The 22,284-nt window shown below is 38.3% G+C and overlaps 1 protein-coding gene across 1 annotated transcript in view; it reads left to right on the top strand.

Annotated features, from left to right (window-relative positions):
* Positions 1-22,284, top strand: part of Rab3-GEF (Rab3 GDP-GTP exchange factor) — a 517,470-nt gene that overhangs the window by 166,733 nt on the left and 328,453 nt on the right. The window contains exons 15-16 of the mRNA XM_068226364.1: positions 11,755-11,913; positions 20,712-20,919. Coding sequence (XP_068082465.1) covers positions 11,755-11,913; positions 20,712-20,919 — 367 coding nt within the window. The remainder of the gene's footprint in view (positions 1-11,754; positions 11,914-20,711; positions 20,920-22,284) is intronic.

Raw genomic sequence — 22,284 nt, forward strand, 5'->3', positions numbered from 1 at the left:
CAACTTTACTTGTCACTTGTAGATAGCAGAATTTAAATGTCATATAAGAAATTGAAGGTGCGAGTAGCATCGAATTAAGAAAGGAAAAAATAAATCACAGTTCATGGCTATTGGTGTCTGGAAATAATGAAACTAAAGCTTGTTCACGTATTGTGCATTGTTCGAGGTGGCTTTCCACAGTAAATAATGTTGCACTTGACACAAAATATAACTGCTCAAGAGTTTATGCATTGGACACTGCTATTAACGATGAACTGATAAATTGTTAATCACTCTTATGAAATAATAAAGTTAGGATATTATTATGTACAGTTATAAATTCAATCCAGTTTGAATTGATTACCGTTCACTTCAACACAGAATCAATCACCTGTATCGGAGCACTAGAGTATTCTTATGAAAGAATAAAGTTTAGAAATTATGATGTACAGTTATAAATTCAATCCATTTTGAATTGATTACCATTCACTTCAACACAGAATCAATCACCTGTATCGGAGCACTCGAGTATTGAACTGTGCAATAGGCAAACACTTGTATTAATATAGCGAAACAGTTTAAGCACTTTCAAGATCACCTTTGCGTAGCAAATGAAATAAATTAAACTGAGTTTCAAACTAGACACACTCTCAGAAAAGCACCACAGACATAATGTTGCAGTGTGTCACTTTGAAATAATTAGCACATGTACAACACTGGATCATGAGAAATCTAAGTTCCACAATCCATTGAAAAATATCAAAGTCCTTTAGCAAATTTATAACACTTGATGATGGGAAATCTAAGTTCCACATTCCGTTGAAATTTTTTTAAGACTAAACAAATATCAAAGTCCCTACTTGCACTTAACAAATATCAAAGTCCCTACTTGCACACAAATTCTAAGTCCGATTTACTTGTAGAACCTAAGTTCATTTCACTCGCAGAATTTAAGATAGATTCTGAACAGTACTATGTTCCGATGAACAGAATTACGACATAGCGTGGTGAGTCTGACACATCAGAACTCCCAGCTGTGACTGGTATCTACTGCTTAGCTGGCTCGTCTTATATACGATTGGAGCTCATACATCATCAGATGTCGTGATTCTTAAGAAGTGGAATAACATGAGAATCCCTCAGTGGATTTTCTTGAAACTTGCTATGGTAGACGTTCACATAATTCCCTACAAAGTGATGTATCTCTTGAGCTGATACGACCATTATCACAGAAGTTTTTGAAAATTTTCAAATTGAAATTTCTGGAAGGTGTGACGTTTATTCTGGAGCGCTAGTCCACGTCGTGTGGCACATGGCTGAGCGGGCGGGTAGCCTATCTCGCTCCTGCACCTACGTCACTCGCAGCTGTTTGCACTCCATGCTGGCTCGCTCCGCTAAATGTAGACACACCAAGCTTGCAGTAAATGACGCGTGTGACGATTAAATAATATTCATCTTAAAAAATGCAGCACAATATGAACGCGTTCAAAATATCTCTATGGGATAAACTCGTTGAATGGCAGCAGGTCGTCGGCTTCATTTTGTTGTTATTCTTCTTCTGCTTCTTCTGTGTTCTACACTTCTTATCATCATCATCATCATCATCACTCTTCTTTTTATTCTCATTTCGGTCTTCTATAGAACACACTATTTTAACTGCTTTCTCCTATTATCTATCACATTTGCCCAGTGTTCCTGCATTCTTCTTCAGTGAGCATCCCTCCATTCTTCGGTCCACTTCTTGTCAGTTTTCATTTTGGGTTTTGGCTGATAACTCTGTCCTTCCCCAAATTTCTTCTTCAAAGAGTCATGTTCCAAGATGTCCCCATATGGGATCCCCAGTTCTTTTAGGTCTTTTTCCACCTCTATAAACCAGATTCCTTTGGTTTTCTTTCCCGCAAAGTGGCACAGATTCAAATGGACAATCTTCTGGAGTTCATTCATGTCAAGTGGCCATACAAAGAGATTCTCCTTTTGCGTACGGTGTCCGTTATCTTCTCTGCATATAGGTACAGTTCATTGTTGTATCGTCTTCTGTACTCTCCTTGTTCTTTGACCGGGCCCAAGATCTTTCTTAAAATCTTCCTCTCTTTGGCTTCCAGTTGTTCTGCCAGGCCTTTCTTATTCATCACAAGGCATTCTGATGCAAATAGTGCCTCCGGTTGAATAACGGTACAGTAGTGCCTGAGTTTGGCCTTGAAGGACACTGATCATATATTGTAGGTGTCTTTGGTTAGATGGTAGGCCATTTCCATTTTGTTGATCCTTAACACGAAAGCTTACTTTTCACTAATGTTGAGCACTATCCACTCACCCAGGTATTTGAATTTCTGTGCCTTCTGGGTGCTGACTCGATGTTTGTTATGAACTGTGTGTTCTCAAATGAAATCTGAAGCCCTGCCTTTGCTGCTTGCATCTGTAGTTGACTGATTGGTTGTGTGGCCATGTCTAGAGAATTAGAGAGAATTGCAAGGTCAACTGCGAAGGCTAAACAGTCCATCGTCAGGTCCTTGTTCTTACAACCTAGTCTAACCCCATTCTCTACACTTTCCTTACACAATTCTTTACGCCACTCGCAAATAATTTTCTCGTGAAAACAGTTGAATAGCAGAGGTGAGAGCCCATCTTGCTGCCTTACTCCTATCCGTATTTCAAAGGGTTCCAAAATCTCTCCCCTGAATTTCACTTTGGAGGTCGTGTCTAACAGGGTTTTCTGAATGATTGTTGTTGTCTTATTATCTAAACCCAATTCTTTTAGAACCTGGATCAGGGTACTTCGATCCAGCGAGTCATAAGCCTTCTTGAAGCCAACGAAAGTCACTACGAATTTCTTACTTCTCAGTTTCATGTATGATAGAATTGATTTTAGATTCATGATTTGCTCAACACAAGATTGCCCTTTCCTAAACCTTCCTTGGTATTCTCCCAGTTGCTGATCTAGCTGTGCTTCAGCTCTCGTTTGAAGTGCTTTCGCAAGAATCCTGTATGTTATCGAGAAGAGTGATATGCCACGATAGTTGTTTACCTTAGAGGTGAAGCTTCCACCCGGAAAATAAACTAGATAGTTGTTTACATTTGCTTTGTCACCTTTCTTGTGCAGGGGGTGAATAAGGGCCGATGTCCAGTCACTTTGCAGTTTCTCTGTTTCCCAAAGTTCCCGGATGATATCCGTAAGCTTGTCAACTGCTTTATCACCTACATACTTCCAAAGCTCAGCAACTATTGAGTCCTCACCTGGTGCTTTATTGTTCTTAAGTGATTGAATGATCTGTCTGATCAATATATTATTACAGTAGGTGCTCGCTAATCGGGCGTTCAATAGTCCGACATTTCCAGTAATCGGACATTTTGAACGCTTTTCGTGTGGGAATGGTCAGCTGTATAGTCAGACGGTTTTGATGGGTGACCGCTCGGTAATCGGACAAAAACAAGTTCATTGCACTCCTCCTCTATTACTCCTGTTGCTTGGTACCACTACAGATAGGTTATTATTAGGCAGTGTCAGTCAGTCCTAGCAAAGTGTAGCATCATAACCTTAACGCATGTGTACTTAACTGTTAAGTGATTGTAAGTTTTACAGTTTAGTTCAGTGTACTTAGTGTTAACAGGAGTTTACATAAATAAAAGTACAATATAGTGTACAGTTAAAGTAGATTTTTGTGAAATGTCAACGGTCAAATGGAAACATGAGACTCTAACACTGAGGGTTAAAATGGAAATTTTAAGAAAGTTGGACAAGGGAGAGAAGGTTGCTAACATAGCTTGAACACATAATATTCCACGCACTACCATCTACTCGATCAAGAGTAGCAGAGAGAACATTGAGAAGTTCGTAAAAGATGCTGAAGGTGGTTCTTCTTTATGGCAAACTGTGAAAGCAGGTGAATTTTCTAAGATGGAAGAAGCACTTTACTCTTGGTTTATAAAAGAACGTGCTCGTCACACCCCGATAAATGCTGAATTGTTGAAAGAAAAATCTTTAATTTTTTGTAACAAAATACATGGAAAAGATGATTTTAAAGCAAAATTTAAAGTGCGGTATGGTGTTCGTCTGTTGATGGTGACCAGAGAAAAATTGTCTAGTGACGATGCAGCTGTAGAGCCATTTATTAACTTTTTCTAGAGCATGTAGATGAAGTAGGTCTTACAGGTGACCAAGTGTATAATGCAGATGAAAGTGGATTGTTTTGGAAATTATTGCCATGAAAAAAATTATGTTCATCAAAATGAAGCTTGTGCACCTGGTTTCAAAGTTCCAAAAGACCGAATAACCATTTTACCTTGCTCAAATGACACAGGAACACACAAATTGAAACTTTTGGCTCTTGTTAAGGCTAAGAATCTGCAGTCATTTAAAAATGTAAATTTGCCTGTCACTTATAAAGGTCAAAATAAGGCATGGATGACAAAAGAAATCTTCCATGAATGGTTCCATACCGATTTTGTACCCCAAGTACGCTCGTTTCTCAAAAAAAAGAAATTTACCTGAAAAGGTGCTACTTGTCTCTGATAATGCACCAGGGCATGGACCAAATGACGTGTTAATATCAAAAAATTGACGCATTAAGGCTCTTTTTATGCCTCCAAACTGCACTCCCCTGTTACAACCAATGGACCAAAACATAATTGAAATGGTGAAAAAGAGGTCAAAAAAAAAAAAAAAGACTTTGCTTAAGGCTGTTAGCCATAATGATGGCCTTCACTGGACTCAGCTGAAGAAGGGCAAGATTCTTTTTATCCAGAAGATTTAAAGCCATTAGCAGACCTGATAGTCAGCAGTAATGTAGGCCCAAGACACTGAGCTTCAACGAGTCGACATTCAAGATTGGTGTGATGAAAATATTGACTTTCAAGAGGCAATAGCTGATGACGAAATTATAGCAAACCGAGAAGAAGCTGAAGACTCATTCGAGGTGTTACCAAAGACAAGTGTAAAAACTGAAGATGCGCTCTCTGCCATCGAAAACTGTATCAAATGGGGAGAAGAAAACTCCACAGCAATGAGCACTTTAACTGCATTATGAAAGTTGAAAAATGTATAAACGTATAAAGGGAAGAAACAATCTACAATAGATAAGTTTTTAAATTTACAGTAAAATTAAAACACGTGAGAACAGTACATACAAATAATACATATTATTATTTTACTTAATTTTAAAAGTATAGTTTTTCAATAAATGTAACCCTAATTTATACTAAACTCTATAGCCTAATCAAATTGTGTGTTTTTGAATGCCAGACTCTGATATTTTGGATTACTTCTAATAGTTGGACACTTCCATTAATCGGACAACTTAATGGTCTAAGATATGTCTGATTGGCGAGCGCCTACTCTATTAATAATATTGTTATTATTTCTGTTAATTTCTCCATAGGTATTATGTCATCATTGTATTCACAAAGCAGTATGTCTATATATATATATATATATATATAAAATAAGTTTTTGTCTGTACATTGCTCAGAATTTGAAAAGGATGGTATTTCTGTATTGGTCATGTCCACAGTAACAAGGAAATGAACTTCTTACTTTTCCGTAATTTCTGTCTGTCTGTCTGTCTGTATGTATGTATGTATGTATGTATGTATGTATGTATGTATGTATGTATGTATGTATGTATGTATGTATGTATGTACACGCATCACTAGAAAACGGCTAAACAGAATTTAATGAAAATCAGTATGTGAAGTCGGGGAATAAACCGCTACAATCTAAGCCATAAATAATTTTACTCACGCTCTTAGAAATGGTAGTTTAGGCGAAGGCCTAAAATTTAATTTTCAAATATTTACGTTATTAGTAGTCCTATCTTGATAAAAATTGGTATGCGATGTCAGAGAATAAGTTGCTACAACCTAGGCTAGTGAAATGGTAGTTTAGGGGAAGCCCTAAAATTTAATTCTTAAATATTTACGTCATTAGTGGTCCTATCTCATTGAAAACTGGTATACAAAGTCGGAGAATGAGCCACTATAATATAGGCTATACATTATTTTATTCATGCTCAATGAAATGGTAGTTTAGGGGAAGGCCTAACATTTAATTGTCAAATATTTGTATTATTAGTGATGGTATCGATAAATACAACATAACCAAAGTTTTATAGAATTAAATTTCCGACCATTTATGTCTTATACATTTTTACCATACCAGCTATGATAACACAGATATTCATGAATTTGTAATTTTGTTGCTAAGTCCATAACAATGCCTAGCCACGAGAAAATGGGTTGACGGAATTTAATGAAAATCAGTATATAGAGTCGGGGAATAAGAAAATACAGTCTAAGCTATAAGCAATTTTATTCACCCTGGATGAAATTGTAGTTTAGGGGAAGGTGCCTAAATTTTGATTTTTAAATACCTATGTTTTTGGTCCTATCGAAAAGTGCTAGATAACAAAAGTTACAGAGAATACAATTTCCGATCATTTATGTTTTATTCAGTTTTACATTACCGACTATGATGAGTGGTATTTCAGAGTCGGAGGAAAACTTAATGTGAAGGCCTACAATATCGAAAGCGCATAACATTGATCAACAATATCATTACATTGACCATTGTTTGTTGTGATGTTATTTGTCCCTTATGCTGCCTCACAACTCCGATAGATGGGATTACTACTGGGTACCGAGTACACAAGCCTGACTGAATATTGTTGGGAAATAGCCGGGGAGTTATAAAACTTTCTTCTTTAGCATGCCATTCCTCTGGTTCATACATTTTCTGATACAGCTGGTACATAACACACTGTTTCTTCATAGTACGGTATTCCAGTTATTCGATCCCTACTCTGACGCGCTGTTTTGAATGAGCATTGTGCATACTTAAGGCAGAGGCTGACTTAGTAATAGTAGTAGTAGTAGTATGACCCGGTCTAGAATAACTATTTAGACCTATTCCAAATTATAGCACTACAAATCACTTAATAACTCAAAATTCAACTGTGAAAAGAGCCGTTTCATAAGAAAAGCTTCTTCCTCTTCACTTTTATTAAATTCTACATTCATTTAATTCCAAATTTTCACTGAAGAGGGGGTTTCTCCTCTGGCTTGGAGGAAAAATTTGCCTCCATGTCAGATAGATTTTTCCGCCGCCAGTGTAGTGAATTGATATTTTCCCACTTATCGAGTACTCCTAAGAAACAGATTAGTAAAAGGGCATAGATTTGCCCTGGGATCCTCCACTATTTGACCCTCTGCCCGCCGAAAAATGACAAAGAGTGTTCATGAATCACGGCTGTCTGCGGCTTGGTCATTCCAGCTCTGGAACTGTGGACTGTTAGATCGGCAGTGTAGTCCAGTTCATTAAAAGTAAGAAAAAGTGTGGTGTTTAATTTGATCAAGTATTTCATATGAAAGCATTGCTTTTAGTCGCGCCATTCCTACTTACGTCATTGTAATGTATGTTCGTTTCAGTTGGGAAAACCACTAAGACAGTCTTTCTGAGGATGTAAAAAGGCAGGTGGAGAGTGAATGTCTGCCATTATAATGAAAACTCCCCAACCTGATTATGGCTGATGGTATGCAAGCGGATCTACCATTACAACGAAAATTCCCTAACTCAGTCTTCATATGAGAAAAGATGTTTGGTGACTTCCCCATCGCGTTTCTAGGGTAACGTTAAGAGCTATGCAATTTAATACAATCTTGCTCACAACGTGTACTCTAGAATTCCGTTGCGAAGCACGGGTACATCGGCTAGAAATTTTATATTTTTAATGTTGTGTAGTATATTAGATTTTTCTATAGGCCATTTAGTTCATTATAGTAGTGTAGGAATTATTTTCATATTTTATATTACTAGTGTAGTAACAATAGTAGTTGAGTCCCTGCATAGCATCCATCAGATCTTAAAAGATATATGGACAACAGAAACCTTACTGGAAGGATGGATGTCAGCTGTGATACACCCACTCCACGAGAAGGGAAGCAAGACAGATCTCAATAATTACAGAGGTATCTCCTTATTACTGATCACCTACAAGAATCTTTCTGAAGCCCTGCTGGCTAGTCACCAGCCAACTAGACTCTCAATTAGGTAAATATCAGGCTGGTTTCTGGGCTAGTAGATCTTGCCTGGAACAGATACAAAATCTTAAGACCATCCTCACCTATAAGAGTTGAAGGGGACATCCCTGGGTAGTTGTCTTAGTAGATTTCCAGAAAGCATATGACTCAGTGGACAGAGAGACCCTTTTCTTCACCCTGTGGGAACTTGGCCTTGATGAGAAGACCTTAAAATTAGTCCAGGCCACCTTGAAGGACACCACTTTCAAGGTCAAGTTCTCCATCAGGACAGCAGTCAGGCGGAAGATGGACTCTCTTGCATTCCCTTCAACTGTATCATGGAGAAGATCAAAAGGGAATGGACAACAACATTACCCCCAGAAGCAGGACTGAAGCTAGGGTACAAGAAAGATAACCTTAATGTTCTCATGCTTATTCTTTGCCCACAATCTCACCATACTAACTGACAGAATAAAGGAGGCAACCCACCACCTGTAGAGCCTTCATATTGTAGTGCCTAGGGCTGGCTTGAAGATTAACATAAGGAAGATGGAATTCATGATCAATATTAAAGAAGCCCCTTACACAATACCACTAGAAGACACCACCATCAGAAAGGTGCTGGTGATTAAGTACCTAGGAGAGTGGATCTCTGCAAACCAGAGTGAGAATCTAGCCATAGACACCAGGTGCACCAAGTTTGAGAGGGCCTACCACTCCTGCACAAGCATCTACGCATCAAAGTACCTCTCCAAGAACATCAAACTCAGGCACTATAATGCGATAGTAAAACCGTCTGTTCTCTATGCCTCTGAGTGTCTCATGATGATCAGGAAAAGCTCTCTCAGGAAACTAGAACTGAAAGAAAGGAAAGCCGGGCTGAGTGGCTCAGACGGTTGAGGCACTGGCCTTCTGACCCCAACTTGGCAGGTTCGATCCTGGCTCAGTCTGGTGGTATATGAAGGTGCTCAGATACATCAGCCTCATGTCGGTAGACTTACTGGCATGTAAAAGAACTCCTGCGGGAAAAAATTCTGGCACCTTGGCGTCTCCAAAAACTGTAAAAGTAGTTAGTGGGACGTAAAGCAAATAACATTATTATTTATTTAAAGAAAGGAAAATCTTGAGGAGAATACTGGGACCCATAAGAGAAGAGGGAAGCACCTACAAAATACGGCACAACGATGAACTATACTAACATCAGAAAGACATAGTTACTTGCATAAGAAAAAGTGCCTGGTCATCTAAGGGCACTTAACCCGCATGAACCCCTGTAGACTTACCAACAGGATCTTCGCTGTGGCAGACAGAGTGAAGGCATCCGGGAACAAGTGGATTTCTTTGATATCTATCTATCTATCTACCTATCGTGATTATCCTAATGTTGTTCCTATTAATCTTCCTACCTTTCTATGTATGGCTTAAACTGCACTATTAGATGATCTTACAGATTTATCATCAGTCTGAACTTGAATTCTTAAACCTTTGAGAATCATCCATATTATCCCTATAGGACAAAAACTTCCTTTTAAATAGGGCAAACAGTGTGGTCGCTCACCTGTGGAGCTAGTGCAGCCAAGGTTATTTAATCTATTTATTCTATATTCATATTGTAAATTTGCAGAGAATAGGGCAGACATCTTATTCCTGTATTACAGGCTAAATGGGATTAATTTATGATAGAGGATAGTCTTGATTTCTCCTGAGAAAGCAAGAAACCTCAATGTTAATGTCTAAGTTTTCAGAGCATTTTTTTCTTTTTTATATGACATAAATCTAAGACAACCCCATCTCATTTTCTAAGCTATGGAAGTGTAAACCATCTTAATGACTTTCCTTTTGAGAAACTTGAATCTACCTAAGTTAGTGCTTTCCTGCTTTGAATTTGTTCCTCTGAGCCATTGATAAAGCATGAGGAGCAAACTTCGCTATGCATGTATGGTAATATTTTATATATTCTTGGTTCAGGGTACTTACAGGGGTTAGACAAGGCTGTAATCTTTCACCTTTGTTGTTCGTAGTTTACATGGATCATCTGCTGAAAGGTATAAAGTGACGGGGAGGGATTCAGTTAGATGGAAATGTAGTAAGCAGTCTGGCCTATGCTAACGACTTGGTCTTAATGGCAGATTGTGCCGAAAGACTGCAGTCTAATATCTAGGAACTTGAAAATAGCTGCAGTGAGTATGGTATGAAAATTAGCCTTTCGAAGACAAAGTTGATGTCAATAGGTATGAAATCCAAGAGAACAGAATGTCAAATTGATGATACAAAACTGGAACAGGTTGATAATTTCAAGTATTTGGGATGTGTGTTCTCCCAGGATGGTAATATAGTGAGATTGAATCAGGATGCAGTAAAGCAGCTAATGCAGTGAGCTCGCAGTTGCGATCAACAGCATTCTATAAGAAGGAAATCAGCTCCCAGATGGTACCATCTTTATATCGGTCTGTTTTCAGACCAGCTTTGTTTTACAGGAGCAAAAGCTGGGTGGACTCAGGATATCTTATTCATAAGTTAGAAGTAACAGACATGAAAGTAGCGGGAATTATTGCCGGTACAAACAGGTGGGAACAATGGCAGGACAGTACCCAGAATGAGGAGATAAAGGCTAAGTTAGGAATGAACTCAACGGATAAAGTTATACGTATAAATCGGCTTTGGTGGTGAGGTCACGTGAGGCGAATGGAAGAGGATAGGTTACCTAGGAGAATAATGGACTCTGTTATGGAGGGTAAGAGAAGTAGAGGGAGACCATGGCAATGATGGTTAGACTCAGTTTCTAATGATTTACAGATACAAGGTATAGAACTAAATGAGGCCACAGCACTATTTGCAAATAGAGGATTGTGGCAATGTTTAGTAAATTCACAGAGGCTTGCAGACTGATTGCTGAAAGGCATAAAGGTCTATAGTGATGTATGTATGTATGTATGTATGTATGTATGTATGTATGTATGTATGTATGTATGTATGTATGTATGTATGTATGTATGTATGTATGTATGCATGCATGTATGTATGTATGTATGTATGTATGTATGTATGTATGTATGTATGTATGTATGTATGTATGTATGTATGTATGTATGTATGTATGTATGTATGTATGTATGTATGTATGTATGTATGTATGTATGTATGTATGTATGTATGTATGTATGTATGTATGTATGTATGTTCTACAAATAATCTCATTTAACCTCTTTAATAGAATAGGTAGGTGCCTCCATGGCTTAGGCGGCAGCATGCTGGCCTCTCACCGCTGGGTTCTATGGTTCAAATCCTGGTCATTTCATAATATTCATGCTGGACAAAGTGAAGGCGGGACAGGTTTTTCTCTGGGTACTCTGGTTTTCCCTGTCATCCTTCATTCCAGCAACACTCTCCAAAATAATTCCATTTCATCTGTCAGTCATTAATCATTGCCCCAGAGGAGTGCGACAGGCTTCGGCAGCTGGCACAGTTTTTATCCTCACTACTAGATGAAGGCTTCATTCTTTCCATTCCTGACCCAATTGAAACTGGAAACAGGCTATGGAGGAATTTATTAGAATAGGGAAATGTTCTCTAAGTTTACTGATGGGATCTAACTCACTTGATGATGGTTAAGAGGCTTAGACCTGTTGATATTCTTTCTTTTCTAGTGATATGCAGTTAATACTGAGTGATTTAAAAAAGGCCATTCTTCTGCAAATTAGAATGTAAAATGATACCTTCCTGCTAAACCATAAAGTAACTGTACTATGTTTTGTATCATTGCAGGTTAGATTTTTCAACTCTCAGAATCTATTAGCGAACTTCACAGAACATACTCGAACATTAAGATTATATCCAAGGCCTGTTGTTGCATTTCAAATCAACAGCTTCTTGAGATCACGACCAAGAACTTCTCATTTTTTGAATCGTTTTGCTCGTACTCAGGTAAGTGATACTTTACTTGATTTAAAATTAATAAGAACACAGTTTCAATTTATGCTAAAATTCATCACTGGGAAGAGTAAAACAATCTGTGCTTGTCTTCCACAATTAAGGATGAGTATGAACTTAGCTGTAGAAGTCTACTGTTGTAGGAGATTATGGAGTTATTTCTGGAGTTGCTGGAACCACCCTGTTTAATTTGGGGTTTTAATTAGGGTTTTAAGGCTGGAAGCCCTTTCATATGCCACACTATTTTCCATGTACAAATTTAACCATAGGATCTTGCACTATTCAGTTCTTGGTTGTCTGGGTGTAAAGCCACCAGCTAAGCCACTGCATAAATCATGCCCACTAATAATAATAGAGAGAGAAATCCTGAAAGGGTAGCTGGTTATGGTGAAGTACAGCCTCATAATTCATTTTTCAAACAATATTTTAATATTTTGAATTAAAGTGTCTGTCCCTACTGGACAGAGACTTCCTTTTAAATAGGACAAACTTTGTAGTCACTCACCTGTGGAGCCAGTGAAGGCAAGGTTCTTTAGTCTATTTATTCTGTCTTATGATTTAATATTTTTTCAAGATTCCCCTAAAAAGGCAGCTTTGAAACATTTATATATTTGTAATTTATTGTACTATAAAAATGGTGATTAACAATTTGAGAGAGTCCTGAGAATGTTAGTGGCAATTTCTTCTAGTTCCAACATACTAATTCCAAAACTGCAACTTCATGAAAAATTTAGATTATCACACTTCACAACAGCCCAGTCACCAATCAATTTTAAAACAGGATGTTGTATTTCTGGGTATTTGAAGTATGGTTCATAGTGCCTCTTCTTTCCAGCATTAACCTCTTCTGCTTGTGTGTTTCCTTCTTTGTACCTTACAGGTGGATCGATAAAGAAGCCGATATTCTTCTTCCTGCTAACTGCTATGTCAGCACGCCTATGGAAACTGTCGGATAAAATACACTATTTCAAATACTTCAAACTTGCTAGATTTTTTCAGGCAACTAGCAATACAGCTCCAAACCCAGTGGTGTCTATTGTTTCTCAATACATCCTCTTTGCAGGAGAAACCAAGAACAAGGGGAAAGGTTCCATTGTCATTGCAGTGACGGCAATGGTTTTTTAGCTTCTACCAGCAACACTGCAGATTGGGATGACATTACAATTAATATTTTTTGCATTAGTTCACTGAGTGGAGGTAAGGCCTTTTTGCATGGAAATTCAGGAGTTTGATTTCGACCAATATGAGAACATGATCATCTGATTGCCAGGCAGGCATCAATTTTTAATAATGAGACAAAGTCTCTCTTGGTGCATTGGCACTGCCATTGGCTCAAAGTGGCCTACGCAGTGGCCTCCACGGTATGCACTAACCATGCGTCTTGGTAGGTGTGCTATTTACCAACTGATGAGCCCAATGTTGCACACTGGGGCAAAACGCTGGCAACAAGGAATGAGTTAGCTGGAAAATTTATAATCAATCAATCACTACTGATCTGCATTTAGGGCAGTCGCCCAGGTGGCAGATTTCCTATCTGTTGTTTTCCTAGCCTTTTCTTAAATGATTGCAAAGAAATTGGAAATTTATTGAACATATCCCTTGGTCAGTTATTCCAATCCCTAACTCCCCTTCCTATAAACAAATATTTGCCCCAATTTGTCCTCTTGAATTCCAACTTTATCTTCATATTGTGATCTTTCCTACTTTTAAAGACACCATCCAAACTTATTCATCTACTGATGTCCTCCCACGCCATCTCTCCACTGACAACTCGGAACATACCACTTATCATACCATTAATGCCATTAATTCCATTGTGGAGTTTTATCTCCTGTATGCAGTTATCAGACTGTGCCTCATAAATAGGCTTCTGATAAATTCACCTGCATACACCCCAGCATCAGTGGGTAGGGTCTGACACATCCCACTCTGATGAGTCTAGTGTCAGACCTAAGATGAAATGCTGGTTAATAGAGCAAACGCCTGAAAAGCCATACATCTAATTTTTGATCTGGTTTTTGATATGCTCTATTGGTGGAAAAATATCTAATTCCCTCCATGGGAATTTAGAATTTCCATTTGGAATTGCTAGGCGGACATACCACTTAGTCGAGCAGCTCGTCTCCTTTCTCTCAAGTCTTCCCAGCCCAAACTTTGCAACATTTGTGTAACACTACTCTTTTGTCGGAAATCGCCTAGAACAAATCGAGCTGCTTTTCTTTGGATTTTTTCCACTTCCTGAATCAAGTAATCCTGGTAAGGGTCCCATACACTGGAACCATACTCTAGTTGGGGTTGCACCAGAGACAAATATGCTCTCTCCTTTACATCCTTACTACAACCCCTAAATACTCTCATAACCATGTGCAGAGATCTGTACCCTTTATTTACAATCATATTTATGTGATTACCCCAATGAAGATCTTTCCTTATATTAACACCTAGATACTTACAATGATCCCCAAAGGGAACTTTCACCCCATCAATGCAGTAATTAAAACTGAGAGGACTTTTCCTATTTGTGAAACTCACAACCTGACTTTATCATCATACCATTGCCTACTGTCCATCTCACAACATTATCGAGGTCATTTTGCAGTTGCTCACAATCTTGTAAATTATTTATTACTCTGTACAGAATATCATCATCTGCAAAAAGCCTTATCTCTGATTCCACTTCTTTACACATATCATTGATATATATAAGAAAACATAAAGGTCCAATAATATTGTCTTGAGGAATTCCCCTCTTAATTTTTACAGGGACAGATAAAGCTTCACCTACTCTAATTCTCTGAGTTCTATTTTCTAGAAACCGAGCCACCCATTCAGTCACTCTTCTGTCAAGTCCAATTGCACTCATTTTTGCCACTAGTCTCCCATGATCTACCCTATCAAATGCCTTAGATAAGTCAATCGCATTACAGTCCAATTGACCTCCTGAATCCAGGATATCTGCTATACCTTGCTGGAATCCTACAAGTTGGGCTTCAGTGGAATAACCTTTCCTAAACCCAAACTGCCTTCTATCGAACCAATTATTAATTTCAAAAATATGTCTAATATAATCACAAATAATGCTTTCCCAAAGCTTACATAGAATGCATGTCAAACTGACTGGCCTGTAATTTTCAGCTTTATGTCTATCACCCTTTCTTTTATATACGTGGGCTACTATAGCAACTCTCCACTCATTTGGTAAAGTTCCTTCATGCAAACGATAATCAAACAAGTACTTCAGATATGGTACTATATCCCAACCTATTGTCCTTAGTATATCCCCCGAAACCTTATCAATTCCAGCTGCTTTTCTAGTTTTCAACTTTTGTATCTTACTGTAAATGTCATTGCCATCATAGGTAAATTTTAATACTTCTTTAGTATTACACCTCCTCTATCTTGTAACCAACAATCTTTACATACTGCTGACTAAATACTTCTGCCTTTTGAAGATCCTCGCATACACACTCCCCTTGTTCATTAATGTCCAATAACGGAACAACAATATTGGTATTATCAATCTGAGAACTCTGATACTTTTCTAGTCTTCCATATCTCAGTAAGGCAGAGCAGAAGAGGCTCCCCAACAGTACCAGGGAAACTGGAACTGTAAAATGATGATGATGATGATGATGATGATGATAATGTTGTTGTTGTTGTTATTATTATTATTATTGTTATTATTATTATTACTACTACTATTATTATGCGTGAATGGTCCCTTTCGGAACACACGAAGCTTTATTTATGATTTTGTTTGCGGAGGATCCAGGATGCTTTCATCTGTTGACTAAAGAACCTTTTCCTTTCTTCCGTCCACTTGGTACCTGCTCTTTTTGGTACTTCATTCTCTGGAGTAACTTCCCACTTGTCAATTTTCTTTCTGTATATATTTTGATTCAAAATGTCTTCACAGAGAATTTGTGCGTTCTTCATGTCTGCTTTTGTTTGTTGTATCCAAGGAAAATTCTTCATTTAGTCAACTCTTTCAAGAACTTGGTGGGTTAGTCTAGTTTCTGGAAGCCTCTTAACATGTCCATGAAATTTCAGCCTTTTTTTTCCTGAGGTCTGCCGCAATATTAGATAATTTTTCTGTGGATTTCCGGGTTTGGAGGCGGTACCCTTCTCCCGTGTGTCTTGGTCATTATTCTTATTCTTATTTGTTGTTGTTGTTGTTGTTGTTTTTAATTGTGGGCCTCAGGAACATCTCAGATGCCTGTAACCTGGATGAGTACTTCTTAGTGAGGGTGCATCTTTTGATACCTTAGGTTAAGATCATTATGAAGTATTGATTGAACATTACCAGCTTTGCTTTTGTTAGTACTTTGGGGTCCCAGAGGAGTGTTTTTACTTTTTGGTAAAAGTTAGAGCTCTTCTGTACACTGTTCGCCACCTTACTTGTTGCTAGTGCGTCTCAAGAAATTACACCGCCGAGGTATGTAAAATAACTCTTATGTATGATACCATGTGACCTTGCCGCGGTGGGGAGGCTTGCGTGTCCCAATGATGCAGATAGCCGAGCCGCAGGTGCAACCATATCGGATGGGTATCTTTTGAGAGACCAGACTAACGAATGGTTCATCGAAAGGGTGGTAGCAGCCTTTCGGTAGTTGCAAGGGCGGCAGTCTAGATGATTGACTGATACGGCCTTGTAATAATACTCAACATGGCTTAGCTGTGTTGATACTGCTACACGGCTGAAAGCAACGGGAAACTACAGCCGTACCTAACTCCCGAGGACATGCAGCTCTCTCTGTATGAATGATGTACTGATGATGGCTTCCTCCCGGGTAAAATATTCCGGAGGTAAACTAGTCCCCCATTCGGATCTCCGGGTGGGGACTACACGAGAGGGGGCGATCATCAGGAAGATGGATACTGACATTCTGCGAGTCGGAGCGTGGAATGTTAGAAGTTTGAATCGTTGTGGTAGGTTAGAAAATCTGAAAAGGGAAATGGATAGGCTAAAGTTAGATGTAGTTGGTATAAGTGAAGTACGTTGGCAGGAAGAAAAAGATTTCTGGTCAGGCGACTACCGAATTATCAACACAAAATCAAACAGGGGAAATGCAGGAGTTGGTTTAATCATGAATAAGAAAATAGGGCAGCGGGTAAGCTACTACGACCAGCATAGTGAAAGAATTATTGTCGTCAAGATAGACACCAAACCAATGCCCACCACAATAGTGCAGGTCTATATGCCTACTAGTTCAGCGGATGATGAAGAAATCGAAAGAATATATGAGGAGATAGAAGATTTAATACAATATGTGAAAGGTGATGAGAATCTAATTGTGATGGGAGACTGGAATGCAGTGGTAGGCCAAGGAAGAGAAGGTAGTACAGTAGGAGAATTTGGATTGGGACAAAGGAACGAAAGAGGAAGTCGGCTGGTTGAATTCTGCACTGATCATAATTTAGTCCTTGCCAATACTTGGTTCAAACACCACAAACGACGGCTGTATACGTGGAGGAGACCTGGAGACACTGGAAGGTATCAAATAGACTTCATTATGATTAGGCAGAGATTCAGAAACCAGGTGTTGGATTGCAAAACTTTCCCAGGAGCAGACGTGGACTCTGACCACAACTTGTTGGTCATGAAATGCCATCTGAAGTTGAAGAAATTGAAGAAAGGAAAGAATGCAAAAAGATGGGATCTAGACAAGTTGAAAGAAAAGTGTGTGAGGGATTGTTTCAAGGAACATGTTGCACAAGGACTAAATGAAAAGGCTGAAGGAAACACTATAGAAGATGAGTGGAGAGTCATGAAAAATGAAGTCAGTAGGGCTGCTGAAGAAATGTTAGGAAGGAAGAAAAGATCAACTAAGAATCAGTGGATAACTCAGGAGATACTAAACCTGATTGATGAACGACGAAAATACAAGAATGCTAGAAATGAAGAGGGCAGAAAAGAATACAGGCGATTAAAGAATCAAGTGGATAGAAAGTGCAAGGTAGCTAAGGAAGAATGGCTGAAGGAGAAGTGCAAGGATGTCGAAGGCTGTATGGTCCTGGGAAAGGTAGATGCTGCATAGAGGAAAATCAAGGAAACCTTTGGAGAAAGGAAATCTAGGTGTATGAATATTAAGAGCTCAGATGGAATGCCACTTCTAGAGAAAGAAGACAAAGCAGAAAGATGGCAGGAGCATATCCAACAGTTGTATCAAGGTAAAGATGTAGATAATTTGGTTCTGGAACATGAGGATGCTGTTGATGCTGATGAAATGGGAGACCCAATTTTGAGGTCAGAGTTTGACAGAGCTGTGAGCGACCTCAATAGGAACAAGGCACCTGGAATTGATGGCATTCCCTCTGAATTACTGACTGTCTTAGGAGAAACCAGCATGGCAAGGTTATTTCATTTAGTGTGCAAGATGTATGAGACAGGAGAAGTCCCATCCGATTTTCGGCAGAATGTTGTTATACCTATTCCCAAGAAAGCCGGTGCTGACAGGTGTGAAAACTACCGCACTATTAGTTTAGTATGTCATGCCTGCAAAATTTTAACACGTATTATTTACAGAAGAATGGAAAAACAAGTTGAAGCTGAGTTGGGAGAAGATCAATTTGGTTTCAGAAGAAATGTAGGAACACGCGAAGCAATCCTGACTTTACGTTTGATCTTAGAGGATCGAATCAAGAAGGACAAGCCCACGTACATGGCATTCGTAGATCTAGAAAAGGCATTCGATAATGTTGATTGGACCAAGCTATTTATGATTCTGAAGATGATAGGGATCAGATACCGAGAACGAAGAATTATCTACAATCTGTATAAAAATCAGTCTGCAGTGATAAGAATCGAGGGCTTTGAAAAAGAAGCAGCAATCCAGAAGGGAGTGAGGCAAGGCTGCAGTTTGTCCCCCCTCCTTTTCAACGTTTACATAGAACAGGCAGTAAAGGAAATCAAAGAGAAATTTGGAAAGGGAATCACAGTCCAAGGAGAGGAAATCAAAACCTTGAGATTTGCCGATGATATTGTTATTTTATCTGAGACTGCAGAAGATCTCGAGAAGTTGCTGAATGGTATGGATGAAGTCTTGGGTAAGGAGTACAAGATGAAAATAAATAAGTCCAAAACAAAAGTAATGGAGTGCAGTCGAACGAAGGCAGGTGATGCAGGAAATATTAGATTAGGAAATGAAGTCTTAAAGGAAGTAGATGAATATTGTTACTTAGGTAGTAAAATAACTAACGATGGCAGAAGTAAGGAGGACATAAAATGCAGACTAGCACAAGCAAGGAAGAGCTTTCTTAAGAAAAGAAATTTGCTCACTTCAAACATTGATATCGGAATTAGAAAGATGTTTTTGAAAACTTTCGTGTGGAGCGTGGCATTGTATGGAAGTGAAACATGGACGATAACTAGCTCAGAAAGAAAGAGAATAGAAGCTTTTGAAATGTGGTGTTACAGAAGAATGCTGAAGGTGAGATGGATAGATCGAATCACGAATGAAGAGATACTGAATCGAATTGGTGAGAGGAGATCGATTTGGCTAAATTTGACGAGAAGAAGAGATAGAATGATAGGACACATCTTAAGACACCCAGGACTTGTTCAGTTTGTTCTTGAAGGAAGTGTAGGTGGTAAGAACGGTAGGGGTAGACCAAGGTATGAATATGACAAGCAGATTAGAGCAGATGTAGGATGCAATAGTTACGTAGAAATGAAAAGGTTAGCTCAGGATAGGGTGGCATGGAGAGTTGCATCAAACCAGTCTATGGACTGATGACTCAAACACATGATACCATTTATGTTCAGAAAGATGAAATAGTACTGGGCTGATAAAATGAAGAAAAACCTCCATAAACCTGACTAAGTAGTTCTATGTTGGGTAAAAAATTAAAACAAAATGAATAAATAAATAAATAAATAAATAAATAAATAAATAAATAAATAAATAAATAAATAAATAAATAAATAAATATGATACCATCACTACCTTTCACATATAAAATGTAACCCTCATACTAAGCAAGATTGTTGCACAGTAGGCCTACGTGCAACATAGCTGTGTGCTCGTATTTGGGAGATGATGGGCTCAACACCCATCATTGGCAGCCCTGAGTATGGTTTTCTGTGGTTTTCTATTTTCACACCAGATAAATGCTGGGGCTATACCTTAAGGTCACACTGCTTCCATACTAGTTCTAGCCCTTTCCTGTCCTATTGTTACTGAAAACCTAACCTGAATTAGTGCAAGTTAAACCATGAGAGAGAGGGAGGGGGGGGGGGGGGGGAGAGAGAGAGAGAGAGAGAGAGAGAGAGAGAGAACGTAGACCCTTGTTATGATTTATTGCTAGCATTTTTTTTCCCTGTCCTAGTGTCTTCAAACTGTCAGAGCTATGATTGGTGTCTTTCTGGATAGAATTGATCTTGGTTGAAATGTTTCCACTACACCTGATATTATTTTTACACAATGTAGGGCTATTCTTAGTCAGAATGTCTTTATTTTTTTTATTACCGAGTTGGGTGTACTCAAAAGTTTTATCTTATGTATCTCAATTCATCTGTGTAAAAACATTGAAGCGTTTACTCCATCACAATTATTTTTGATGAACAGGTTCCTACCAAATTTAAAAATGAATTCACTTTCAAATTAGAAGGTGACATTCAAGTGTGAGAGAAGCGAGCATTACAAAATATTGCACCAAAGCACTGCTCTCAGTGTTCCTTAAATACGTAGTGTGCTTTCATTACATTTTCCATATAGTCATTGATATTGAACCTACCATGTAACTTTATTTGTAAAGATTATAATGATTAAAAATTGTGTTTATTTTTACAGGCTGTAGAGTTCTTAGCTGAATGGTCATTAACTCCCAGCAATGTTGCCTTTCTTCGTGTTCACACTGGAGTTTTTGACCCAACACTCATTGGTGATAAATCCAAGTGGTATGTTCACACTTTGGAACCTATCCGCTTTACTGTGTGGGATGATAGTAGTTCTTTAAATGGTGCTCTTCGCTCTTTGAAACAGCAAGAACAGCCTACAGGTTAGTTTTATGGTGTACATATGTAATTTTAATTATTCTACTTGCCCCGCTGTTGGGCATCATTTGTAACTTTAATCGTTTTTCTTAACGTGAACTTGAAATAATTATAGAATTTGAAGTTTCCGTCACTAAGTGCCAGAGTCCAATAAACTGGATCCCTTGAATTTAGATAGAACATGATAATTTTTTTCTTCTCTCCCAGGGTGTGTGCTTGGGACTGTATACTGGTACATCTGTTATGGGTTTTACCTAACCCTCTGAAAACAATTAAATGGGTGGGAACTGCACCAAAGTTATCTACCGTAAATAAATCCTCCATAATGACTTGGTGTAAAGAAGCTGTTACAAAATGGCATTGTCTTCAGAGATCTGTTTCATAAAACACTTGTAATAAACATATAAACAATGCTTCAAAATTAAAAAAAATAAAGAGGAAAGACTGGGAAGTTTTCCTCTAACACATGAACATATATTACAAATCTAAAGCTGAAATAAATACATTGGAAATCAAGCACTACAATCTACTACTATTTGTAGTAATTGTAGGCAATGGTGAACAATAACAGCAACAGATCATCTTTGTTATACTGTACCATTTTAGCCTCACACTAATTTTAACATTAGTACTCATATAATAAAACTGTTTACTTTTCAAAAAAACACATTGTCTTTTTCACAAAATGCATCACTGAGCAAGTTGGCCATGCGGTTAGGAGTGTGCAGCTGTGAGCTTTCATTTGGGAGACAGTGGGTTCAAACCCTACTGTTAGCAGCCCTGAAGATGGCTTTCTGCAGTTTCTCATTTTCACACCTGGTAAATGCTGATGCTGTACCTTAATTAAGGCCACAACTGCTTTCTTCCCACTCCTAGCCCTTTCCTATTCCATCATCGCCATAAGACCTACCTGTGTCGGTGCAACATAAAGCAAATGGTAAGAAACAAACAAACCCCCCTAAAAATTCTCATCTATGCCTTGAAACCAGGCCATAGTCTGTAACATCAATAACATGTACAAGATACCAGCCAACAGACAGTAGTCAATAGATACTTGACTACAGACAGCCCATGAACATTGTACAACAGAGTACATACTGATAATTGTCCATAAACTATATACACTCATTGACAGATGATACACAATTACACACAATAAATAATATTACATTAGACATTTTTAGGAAGCCACCCTGGACCATTAATGTTCTTAAACAAGATTCCCTCCATCCAGGGTCGCATAAGAAAGCTGCAGCATGGTGTACAGAGCTTACAAGCAAAAATTACAAAAAAGAAAATAAACAACATTTACACCATAGCTTTCTACTTTTCAACAAGAACTACAAAAAAATAAAATAGACAACATTTAC

The sequence above is a fragment of the Anabrus simplex genome, chromosome 1, assembly GCF_040414725.1.
Source record: "Anabrus simplex isolate iqAnaSimp1 chromosome 1, ASM4041472v1, whole genome shotgun sequence".
Taxonomy (NCBI): domain Eukaryota; kingdom Metazoa; phylum Arthropoda; class Insecta; order Orthoptera; family Tettigoniidae; genus Anabrus; species Anabrus simplex.